General features: G+C 41.2%; 1 protein-coding gene across 2 annotated transcripts; it reads left to right on the top strand.

The window, feature by feature from the left end:
* Positions 1–609: 609 nt before the first annotated feature.
* On the top strand, positions 610–12,364 carry spsb1 (splA/ryanodine receptor domain and SOCS box containing 1). 2 transcript variants are annotated; one of them, XM_080763538.1, is made up of 3 exons: positions 610–770; positions 8,095–8,977; positions 10,522–12,364. In XM_080763538.1, exons 2-3 carry the CDS (start codon positions 8,284–8,286, stop codon positions 10,647–10,649), a joined length of 822 nt encoding a protein of 273 aa, XP_080619664.1. In that variant the 5' UTR covers positions 610–770; positions 8,095–8,283; the 3' UTR covers positions 10,650–12,364. The 2 variants fall into 2 exon arrangements, with proteins under 2 accessions (XP_080619664.1, XP_080619665.1); XM_080763539.1 differs by lacking the exon at positions 610–770 and adding an exon at positions 7,936–7,950.
* Positions 12,365–12,656: the final 292 nt, after the last annotated feature.

Genomic DNA, 12,656 nt, shown 5'->3' with positions numbered 1-12,656 from the left:
AATATAAGAAACTCTTATATTGTGCTTTTGACCTCGTTGTTGTGTTGTGTTTGGGGGTTTAAAGAAAAGTGAATAAATACCAACAACAAAGCAGCATGCTATGTGAAAACAAAAACAAACAAAAAAAACACTAGTGATGTCAACTCGTCCAGGTGCCCATATGTCCCTTGTGCCCACTCATCCAGGTGCCCACTCGACCAGGTGCCCATATGTCCCTTGTGCCCACTCATCCAGATGCCCACTCGACCAGGTGCCCTATGTCCCTAGTGCCCACTCATCCAGGTGCCCACATGTCCCTACAGTAGTAGTGCCCGCCCACTCGACCAGGTGCCCACATGTCCCAGGTGCCCAGTAGTAATCCAGAAAATATGGTTCCCAGTCAGATGTCCCTATAGTGGTGTCCACCTGTCTTTCATCATTATAAGAATTAATAGATCTACAAACGTAACAACGCGTTGATTTATAGAGCAGTAGTTTGTACTTTCTGGCGAGGAGCGGCACCGTCGTACGACGAGGAAGTAAACGCTGGGAGGTCCTAATCTAGCACACAGCAGCTGGGAGCGATTTAACCACGTGACCCCGAGAGATGTTAGAGAGAGCAGCCATCATTTTACCTAATTCATGTCCAGCCTAAAATGGAATGAGGTAGAGGAGGCAACGAGGGGAGGAAGACGTTCACACAGGCATGGAGGAGTAGTAGGTCAACAATTCGAAGCCTCACCTTCCCTCGACCGTTCTGTTGTTCTTTGATAACACAACAACTTCAGAAGGTGAGTTTAATGTCTGCTCTTTTTTTTTTAAAGAATATACCACCCAGCTCTTGTCTTAACCCCGGCGTGTTTAGCTTCCCACGGTGTCTCTTGTTTCGGCTTTTTTACTTTAGTCGCCTCTTTTACATAATTATTATTTTAATATAACCGGAAAATAAAATGTAAACGCCTTGTAACGCTCGAAGTAGAAGTGTTGTCTGGTCTCAAGAAGAAGCGTCTGGTTGCCATGAGTTTAAACGTCGGCAGTTATTATCTTTGTGTTGCTTCGCCGCGCCTGTGTTGTGTTGCTGAAACGTTTGGTGCTTCCTGACTGTGTGTCACATAACAAAGTAAACATAATCCAGCCTGGAGATAAAATAACCTACATTTCTGTTACATCAACATTATTATGGACACTGTAACGTGGCGCGCTGTTCGTATGTTCGACCTGGGTAGACCCCCAGACCACATGCAAGATGGCCCACTATCATAGCCAATGTAAAGCTTAGTCTGGATTTACATTAGCTAGCATTACATGCTAAATGGGTTAAGTCTTCAGTGTGGGCCTGCCACCCATTGCAACAAATCACGGAAAAGTAGACTAAGTACTGCCCAAAAAGACAATCTATTAAGTACTAAGTAGCCTAAATATTACTGCACAAATCTATTAAGTAGCCTAAATGTTAAGGCTTCTACACAATGCAGGCTTACTTCGTTAGTGAGTTTTATAGAGCTGGACAGGTCAGAAAACTGGTGGAGGCTTGAGTTCAGGTGGGACCAGTTAGTTACCAACTTACCACTGGGTCTAAATTGGACCTCACAAAAGAGACAAGTGTTTCCTTGGCTCAGCAAATCCAGGGACCCCCCACCCCCCCTGCATTTTAATCAGCATCAAGCACAGGGGCCCAGGCACCCCAACCATGCGTAGCAAGGACACCAGCACACAGCAACACAACTTGCAGCATGCCACCCTCACGCAAACAATGGATACATTTGAGTTTTGAAATCCAAAGAAAATGTGCTAAGACCTTTTACTGTTTAAAATTGTATTTATTTCTGGGTCCTCTTGTGTGCAAATGGGGAGGGCAGCCTGCTGCCAAGGGGCGAAAGGGGAACGGTAAAAGCTTAGTACAAAGAGTGTGCAAATTAACATGTTTCACTCTCCCTGAAGGCTGGACAGGCATTGAAAAAAAGATTCAGATGCTGGCCACCCGCTGCTTGCTTTTTCTTCCCTCCTGTTTTGCTATCACTGAGGAGACATGACCCATTTAAATGGTTGTTTACTTGCATTAGAAAAAGAGCCAAAACACTTCTCAATGAACTCTTGTCTACAATTCAATTAGAGTGGCCTTCGCAACAGCCCTTTTTTCCAGCATACACAATGCCCTGCAAGGCCTTGTGGCAACATGAGCAGAAATGCAAAAGCCAGAGTTGGGTTTATCACACCTGCACACAGGAAACAACCTGTTCTGCCTGTTGAATTATAATCGCCTTTTTAAGACGAATCAAGGGCATATCCTGTAGCAGTAGCTGTGTACATTTTTTCCCCCTCATTGACAACTTGTACTACAGAATATGTTTGCATATATATATATATTTATATATATTAGCCAACATGTCTGTTGCATAACAGTTCAATCTATGTATGTCATGGAGTCAATGACATTACCTCCAGTAATTCAATTATGAGTGCTATGGTGTATGGGCCAGCCTTTTGATCTGGATTTTAAATGTAGTCTATTGTAGGCTATAAAGTGAAGTGCATCAGGTTTTCATCAGACTTTTACTGTCAAGTTTCTGTGGTCCTGAGCTCTCCTCTCTGTCCATTGAAAAAAGCTGTGGTCCGGCAGTGTCTCCCTCAAACAAGACAAGCAGCATGTTTTATATTTTAAGCCAGACGTTTTATTATTGCTTTTCCTGTTGCCCTTCGACTAGACGACCATATAATAGGAAATGGCTGGAGTTTTTCCCCTCTTATTTCCTATTTTTGGAGATTGTGGGAATTTCTTTTTTGTTTCAGAATAGTTGTGTGAAGGGATGGCAGTGTTGAGTCTCACTACTGCCTGTCCACTAAAGGCCTGTTATACAGCTTTTTCAGGGCTGTACTTTGGGATTCCCACTTCTTTAGGCCTGATGTGAAGCAATAGCCTTGTTTATGAGTGGATGATTATGTCGCATATTACGCATAACCATGTATGTCTCCTGTTAATTTCTTGGTATCTTCCCTCATTTATAAAAGGCTCCTTTGTTTCCATGTTCAGTATTCCTTGTAGGACTTTTCTGTTATTATTGCACACATATGTTTATATAGTTACATTTAAATTGCATGCAAATCTGTATTTGTGAAAAGTTTTGTGTTAATGTATAACAAGAAAAAGTTGCAATGCTTGGAAGTGCTGTGGTTACTAGTAGACATTATCAACAAAATTGTGGTCTTGTCTTTTCAAGTGCAACATCATGTTTAATTATTGTCATTATCTGAAAGATTATTTCATGCAGAACTAAAGTTAACATGAAACATGAAAAGTTAACATGAAATGGATAGCTAACTAATCACATTAGATTCCCAGAGTCTATTTTCAAAGAATCAGTACACCATAATGTGTAGCACATAATACCAGAGAAGAGAGCGTTGCAAGCTGTATGCAATATGCATGTCATGTAGGAATTGACAGGAACATGCTAATCAAAATGAGCCCAGGTTCCCTAGAGCAGCGCTGCTTTTCACTCTGCTATGGTTGCCTTGCCCTTGTTATACTTGCAGAAATATCAGTTCAGTTCCTACATGTAGACCCATTCATTTTTACACTTATGGAATGTGACCCATGTTGCCATCTGGTTATGTAGGATTTGTAGTTGTTTGGGATACTAACGTAAAGTACATACACCTACTACATTGTGTGTGTGTGTGTGTGTGTGTGTGTGTGAATCAAAATGAGCTATGAAAGCTATGACAAGGAAGACCACTGTTCTAGCCACTATCAATTTAGATGGCCAGGTATGACATTGGATTCATCAAAATGGGGGATTCTAGGGTGAAGAAATAAAAGAAAATGTGGTTAAGCTAGTTAGTGCACAAATGAGTCACTGGATCAAGTGGTGTTTTTAGCGCTTTGTTTTTGTCCTGCTAGAGCTAGACCACTTTATAACATTCGTTTGAAAAGTATAAATAATGGGTTAATGCATATCCCGGTGTTGAGTTCATACATTTTTATTTGGGGGGGAGATACTGCCATACCGTCGGTCAACAGTGATTTTAATATTGCGATAACTAAAAATCCATAGTCCATAATCTCAGCGAGCCATAGGTGTAACTGTAACACTGTAGAGAAGGTCTGCATAAATCACATAAATATCTCTTTGGTTGTATTTAGTATTTACTTACCAATATGTTAAGCCTTTTTATGTGATGATCCTGCCAGAAATGTGTAATGTTTAGATGAAAATGGCTGATGTTGAATGTCAATTTTAACTTGAATGAAAATAAATTGTTCTCCCTTTTATTATCTGATTCGGGATGTAGCTTGACATGGGCCATCATATGTTGTTTATTACTTTGTGAAATTAGATTGCATTTTCTTTTTTCTACAGAGCTGATTGTGCTGCTGAGCACAATCTGCTGTGAGTGAATCTAGGTTATCTCAATCATCTAGGTCCTGGAGAATAGATAAACTAAATGTAGACCTACATGTAGACTACATAAAATGTCTTTACTCTGCAAATGGTGCTATGAAGACACTGGGAAAAGAAACGAGTCCCTGGTCAACTCATTTGAACTGCTCTTATGTAACATGATACTGTCTGTTATCAGTTGAACCTAAAGGAAAGAAATCACTTGCTCTTTTATGACCTGCCTTAAGAAAATTCATATAACAGTACAAACAGAAATTCACTAATCCGTTTACTGGTGGGGTCACATGAATTTAAACCACTGCCACTTTGAGGGCCTGTGAGGGTCTGCTCTTACTATCAGATGTGGTCTGTTGACTAAAATGAATTGGGGTTAATGCACTGGCTGAACCACTTATGAAATGCAAACATTGACTGTAACGTCAGCAGCATGATATGATTATAGCGCTCAATGTACAGTACTATGCTGCCATCAGAGATGGGGATGGAACTATTAACTGTTTTTACTTTTAAACCATGATGTAAAGCATCACAATTAATTAACCATCAGAAAAACATGTTAGAAAAATACTATCCCTACTATCCCGGAAACATTCCTGTAATGGAAGGAGAGAACCTGCAATTTACAAAAAGATTTTGATTAAATTCTTTGATCTATCATGGTTGATTTCATTATCTTATGATTAAGGTGTCAAAATGTGTTTTTTCTTCTTTTTTTTTTCATTTTAGGGTGTCTTGTGTATCTTGTCTTTTTTTTCTCTTGTCTTTCAGTATGTCTTGTACTAGAATTTCGTGCGCGCTACGCGCGCACTCATCCCAGAGCGACTTTGCCACGCACTATGGGAAGAAATAAATGGCGGGAGTTGACTCCACATGTAGTAACGAATGGGTTATTGGAAATGTACCATTGTTTTGTCCTGAATATTTCCACAGCCTAAGTACTAAAGGATTGTGACTGTGGGACAGACATACAGTCTGACATACAATAGGCTACACGTGTGCACAGTGAATAAACAATGACCTATATGCCCAGAGTTCTTAAATTAACATAGTTGGATTTTAACAGAAAGACAATGCCATAAATCAGTCAAAGTAAGTGACAGACTCAACAGTAGCACACAGCATGCAAGGCAGCGATGCATGCATGCAAACATGTTTGTCCAGCTGAGATTTAGTGTCTCCATCTCTCTGTGGAAGAGGTTGCACATGACCTGTACGGCCACACTGAGGCGCTCCAACACAAACACAGACACAAAACAACACCACGCTGTTTGTCCAGTTGACCCAAATCAACACCAATACCTAGCCTGTTTGTCCAAAACACAGTATCTGCTGGCCACGTGTCTACTTCGCCACAACCTAATGTTAGTAACAAATGTAGGGGAGAGCCGCCAAGGTTGTAACGCTTCACGGTTGTAACATGGACGTTATATCTTGATTGGTCAACGCCACCATGACGCCATCGCGTCAGTATGTGTACAGCAACGTACTCTACGTGGCCAGGAGTTTGAAGTTTGAAGTGTTTACCTTCAAAATGCGTCTAATTTTACACCTGGAGTATATGTGTGGTACAATTTTTGTCTTTGGTGTTGGTGAATAAAAATCCACATGGATGTGTTCATGCTTATGTTCTTCATTAGTTTGCATCGTGTTTAGACGGAATTCACGTTCATTCTGGTCTGTAAGCAACTGCAAAGAAAACTTGCAAAAGCGGGTCATTTGTAACATGTGTTACAAATGGTCCGCTTCCATTCAATGCCATTATATGTAATATTTACATATTTGACATATTGGCCAATATTATATGTTCTGAAATGGTATTGTATCGTGTAGTGTATTCTGAAATTAGTTTAGGGTTGTATAACGTTGTACAACTCAATCAATCAAACGTTTGTTTAATCAATGTATTGCCCCATTGAAAAAAAAGAAATGGCCAAACTGGTACTGGTACACCCGATACTATTTAATATTTCCCTTATGTTTGATACATTTTCTTATCACATCCATGGTATGAAAACAATGCTAAGGAGTTGCTTCAATGAAATGTAATAGCTTTAAGCTGAGAACGATATGTTTAATGGTGTTTTTTAGCGTTGTTACATTTATCATGCATGCCGTTACAATTGATCCGATATGCGCAGCAAATGTAACACTGAAACAGCGTCCACGTTCGGTTGAATAACTCCCGACCTGTTTTATCAAAAAAATAACTTGAAGTGGTTTATGGTAGCTGACATGTGTAGGTCCGTTGCCTGAAAATATTACATGTGTAGCTAAACGGATCTCTGAGTAAAAGAATGAAACGTGCAAAATGTTACATCCTTGGCGGCTCTCCCCTATTAGTTTACTCACAGCACAGCACCGTCACTCCTGTCAGTTATTTCGTCCTAATAACTTGAAGTGGTTTATGGTAGCTGACATGTGTAGGTCCGTTGCCTGGAAATATGACATGTGTAGCTAAAGGGATCTCTGAGTAAAAAAATGGAACGTGCAAAATATGTTCTAAAATTGTATTGTATTGTGTAGTGTATTCTAAAATTAGTTTAGGGTTGTATAACGTTGTACAACTCAATCAATCAAACGTTTGTTTAATCAATGTATTGCCCCATTGAAAAAAAAGAAATGGCCAAACTGGTACACCCGATGCTATTTAATATTTCCCTTATGTTTGATACATTATCTTATCACATCCATGGTATGAAAACAATGCTAAGGAGTTGCTTCAATGAAATGTAATAGCTTTAAGCTGAAAACGATATGTTTAATGGTGTTTTTTAGCGTTGTTACATTTATCATGCATGCCGTTACAATTATTCCGATATGCGCAGCAAATGTAACACTGAAACAGCGTCCACGTTCGGTTTAATAACTCCCGAGCTGTTGTGTGTATTGCGTGGTTAAAAGGCCGTGTGTTTGTGTTGTAAACAACTCATGTTATGTCTGCGCACACTGTATGTTGCTATGGCTGCTGACGTTAGCATGTGTGCTATCAGGCAAAAGCTGAGATAGATATGCAACTACTACTGGGGAAAATGCCATACAAAACACAACACCTAATTTCGGAATGTTATTGTGACCTATTGAGCACAATCAGACCATCATGATTTGCTTGCTGGACCTATAATTAATTTATTAGCATTAAATGTCCACTCGCCCATCCAAAAGAAAAGCAAGATGGCTGCGACAGATTGTGAGCGCGACGGACTACGGAGGCCAGGAGGAACAGAGCTGGTGACGTAAGAGGCAGGCAGTGTTGCCAGGTTTGCGAATTGTAAGCGAGTTGCAGTGTATGCAAGTAGCGTGGTTAAATTCCTTGTTTCTCGGCGTGTTGTGGCACCCGTTTATCTGCTGGCTCGATCGTGATTTTCATAAAAGTAATATTTGCAGAGTAACTAAGAAACTTGAACGGCTAAAAAATAGGCTATGTCAGTTCGGGGAGGGTGGCGAATTTATTTTGCATATAGAGATGTGTGGTGAAAGTGTGGTTCGGTCGGAGATAGAGCATGAAGAATGAGTATGGGTACACCTTTTCACTTGTATATATGATGATGCATTGTCTGAGTGCTAATCGGCGAGCAGAGTAAAGATTTCACACCCTTTAACCACTGTTCCTCAGCAAACTATCTGCTTCAAAACTGAAACTAAGCTTATTTGCATATTAATTAAAGTAAAACACTTTCTTCTTCTGCTTTCATCTTTCCCATTATCTCTCCAGGTGGACTTTAACCAGCACCTACTCTGCGAGCAGTGAGTGACACGGGACATAAGCCCTCTCCCTGATTAGAGCAGCACTGTGGTGGAGGAGGGGGCTTGAGGCTTATTTACTCGCCCCCTTTTTTCTTTTGATTAGTCTGAGGAGGGGAGAGGAGGAGAGGAGGGTGGTGCCGTTATAACCAGCCAGAGCATGGGGCAGAAAGTTCCAGGTGGCATAAAAACCATTGACATGCGGGACCCGGCGTTCAGCCCCCTCAAGCTGGAGCTGCAGGCCCTAGACCATACCAAACCATCGCGCCTGGACCTTCTGCTGGACATGCCGCCGGCCGGCATGGACGTGCAGGTGCAGCACTCGTGGAACAATGACGACCGCTCACTCAACATCTTTGTCAAAGACGACAACAAGCTGGTGTTTCACCGGCACCCCGTAGCCCAAAGTACGGACGCCATCCGCGGCCATGTGGGCTACACGCGGGGACTGCATGTCTGGGAGATCAGCTGGGCTATGCGCCAGCGGGGCACCCACGCCGTGGTCGGGGTGGCTACGGTCGATGCCCCGCTGCACTCTGTGGGCTACACCGCACTGGTAGGAAACAATGCTGAGTCTTGGGGCTGGGACCTGTGCAGGAATAAACTCTACCATGATGGCAAAAACAACCCGGGAAAAACGTACCCTGCCTTCCTGGAGCCAGATGAGACCTTCATAATACCAGATTCATTCTTAGTAGTGTTGGACATGGATGAGGGGACTCTAGGGTACGTGGTTGATGGACAGTATCTAGGGGTGGCATTCAGAGGACTGAAGGGCAGAAAGCTGTACCCCGTGGTGAGCGCTGTGTGGGGACACTGTGAAATACGAATCCGGTACATTAATGGACTTGACCGTAAGTACCAAGCTTTGCCACACTTGCATCCTAAGCCACTATTCATTCTGTCTCTCTTGGGGATAAGGAAAACTGGTTGTGTCTGGACAATAGTGCAGACACGTCTAGCAGGGTTTCAGACAAAGTAGAAGTGTTTATTGTTGCAATAAACCAAGTTGTAACATTATACGGCTGGTCAAAGGGGACATATTAGGGTTACTTACTGTAGAGCAACACTATGGTTTACTGACTAGATTTGGGTCAGTCGGACCACAAATCCAACTATTATGTAAAGGAGCCTGACACATCTGATAAGGTGACATGACATCATTTTCCCTTTGCCCTATATCCCAGAAACTGAAATGTAATCATTAAACTCCCATAATCATACTTTCCTCAGAGGGAATGATGTTGTACTGTGTAACATCTTGTAGCACTGTCTTTTTAGATTTTAATGAACAAAGCAAAGATATCTGTACACGGTTTTCCACTTAAACCCTATACGTAGTTGACCGGGATCTCCCAGGGCTCTATACTAGGTCAGCTAGTATTTCCGTCTACACCAATTCGGGCAAATGGCTGATCTACAAGCAGTTTACAATGTGTTATGAGCCTTGTACATCTGATATTTTTGATGAACCTGTGATGAGGCCTCGGGCTCTCCAGCATCAATGCAGATCGCTTTGAAGTGTGAAGTCTGGTCCTTGTCCATATGTAATTTATACAAACAAGCTGCTTGTGACTTTCCAGACCAATGTCAAATGACTTCCAGTAGACTCTCCTCCATGGCTAAAGTGTGAAGGTTCATCACTAAGAAAAATGATTGCATCAATGTTCCCCGCAAGTAGTCATTGGAAAAGTCTGGTCATTTAATATTTAACTCTATACTTTTTTTTTAAATTGTTCGTAGAGCAAAGAATTCATTGTCCACATTGATGAACAACAATGTAATCCTTATACAATTTTCTTCTCTCTAGAAAGCCATAATTGTCAAGGCTTTTATTTATTTTTAATTTGGGCAACAAATACTATAGTTGGTTTCACTGTACACTTTAAGCGGAAGCCACATACTGAAATGTCTTGTTCCGCAGCTGGCGGGAAATCATTTTTTTATAAAGCACATTTAAAACAACCAAGATTGACCAAAGTACTGTACAGAATGAAAAACGGCAAACATGTACACGTGCGTTCACATATGCACAAGACATACAGGTATATGCTAAATCTATTTCTATCATATCAGTATAATAGTAATCACACTCATTGCTACCTGTACCATCTTAAGAAGTATTTTTATGATTTGTAATTATATACACTTTGGGTTTAGTTGATCACTTGATAATCACAAAATGTTGGCAGATTTTCTATTTTGAAAAAGTATTTAATTTCTAGCAATAGTCTACACTACAGTATTATTGAAAACCTATTTTTGTATTTCATGTCAATGCAGATCTAAGAGAAATTAAGCTTCTCGTGATCATTACTTTAGATCAGACAATTCATCAGTCTTAACATTTTGTTAAGACCCTCTGCTTACCACTCTTCTCCTCTTCTCTTCCTACCAGCGGAGCCCCTTCCTCTGATGGACCTGTGTAGGCGCTCTGTGAGGGTGGCTCTAGGAAGGGAACGTCTAAGCGAGATCCATGGGCTGCCCCTGCCGGCCTCGCTTAAGAACTACCTGCTCTACCAATGACCAATGACTTGAGCTGATAATCACGCATAGCACACACCCTCCTCTATCGTATGTCTCTGGGAATCTTAACTTGGGTTGAACTGGTTTGACCACATCACTCCAGCCTGTAGAGAACTGACTCAGCCCCTCCCAAAGGGCCTTTTCAAAACGACGCCAATCAGCATTATATTTTACCTAAGTGGGAGTCTATTAGAAGTGTCTGGTGCTCCTTTTGGCTTTTCTAATCCTATTTTTTTAGGACTCATCTCAGTTATATTGGGGGACATTTTTAATCAGGATTTGAACACTATGCAGACCCGATGGTGACCCAGGTGCACCACCTCTAGGCAACATGATGTGAAGTCGGATGAGTTTTGTCGGTACCTCTGCTTTGACCTCCAGACCTCTTGATATTAATTATGATTTGTTTTTTCTCCTGTCTCATAGCCTTTTTAAAAATGAATTGAAATTTCATAAATTAATGTGGTGATGACCACAGTCTGCTGTACTCGACTCTTGGCTTTGAGGTTGTAGTGCAGTTCTGCACTTTCTGTCTGACCACAAGGTGGCAACACACACACATTTCATCATTAATGTCCCCTGTCTGTACAAGAGGAAATCCTAATGGCTTTTTAGAAATCATTGATTTTAACTAGTCTATAGATAAAAAGTTACTGCTCACAAAACGGGAGGAGATGTTGACCGCTACACTGTGAGTCGACGATGCAGTGTTTGTAAATGCACTGCTAGGTAGCTCGACAGAAGTGCAAGGCTTTGACTTTGCAGATGCGGTGCAACTGTCAGACTAACCAGCTGTGCCCCTCCCCACCCCCCACTCCCCTTGATTCTCTCTTTTGCACTCTCTCTACACACTATCAGGTTTCTCTGCAATATGGAAGTGCCTGTTTGTTTGCCATCGGGGCTTCAGATATGAATTACAATTCATTCCCAGAGATTTTTACAGAAGGATAACGTCACTGTGATTATTTGTAGCATACATCTGCAGGAGTTTTTTCCGCAGTGCAATCACATGGTCACCTCTATCTTTTTGTCACTCCCTGCTTTTTTCCCCTTGTATTGTAGTGTTTGTATTTTAGGATTTTACGAAACTGGGTGGGAGCGTTTGGGAGACATGCGTAATACGTTAAGTGGTTGGTATGGTGCCTTTTTAAAATGGTAACACTAGTATTTGTTTTTAATGTGCAAACTTAAGCCAAATTTATACTTGTGTTGCATCACAGTGTTGCGTGCCGAAAACAACTGATAAAACGTGATACGCTGTTGTGCAACTAAGTATAAATTAGGCTTTTGTCCCTGCTTGGCACTATGCTGAGGATGTACACACCGTGCCACACCTTGTTTTTCCTCCTTGCTTGCAACTGCTCATTTTATTTGTATACTTTGATGTAGATTTATTTGTAACTACCTAATAAAGTTTATTTCAATGTAACCTTTGCTTCCTGTGTGTTGTTGGAGCCTGGAGGAAATAATTGGCCATATTATTTGGTATCACTGCTTTTTATTGTGTAGAATTTGTACATTTTTCATGATGCATTCATTAAATTTTTAATGCCTTTTAGATGTTAAAATCCATGTTCTTCATGTAATGGTACTTTTAAAGAGCATTAAAGACTTATTTCACTATAATCCTGTTCATCCAGGGTATAACTTTTACTGAACATTGTAAACTTTTTTTAATCTCTTTTAGCTGAACACTACATTTTCTAATTCACAGTATGATAAAAGCAAATTATCCAAAATGACAAACTACTGTCCACGAGGAAAGGAGGCTCTGGAGCAACTCGGACAGCGCTCCAGTGCCTCCTTTCCTCCTGTAACCTGTCCTGCCTCTGAGATGCACCAGACTGGCCTACCATAGGCTAGCGGCCGGTTGGAACTCCCTTCTGCTTAAACTACTGTCCACACCAGAGGAGGATGCTGCAGTGCCCATGGTCTGCCAGTAGAGGATGCTGCTGCAGTATTTACCAACTACTGTGCTAGTATTCATTGACCAATCCATTCCAAATG

This window comes from Protomyctophum bolini, assembly GCF_963924005.1.
Source record: "Protomyctophum bolini genome assembly, chromosome: 5".
NCBI lineage: Eukaryota > Metazoa > Chordata > Actinopteri > Myctophiformes > Myctophidae > Protomyctophum > Protomyctophum bolini.
The sequence above is the reverse complement of the archived record's forward strand: the minus strand, read 5'-3'. Positions and strand labels throughout refer to the sequence as shown.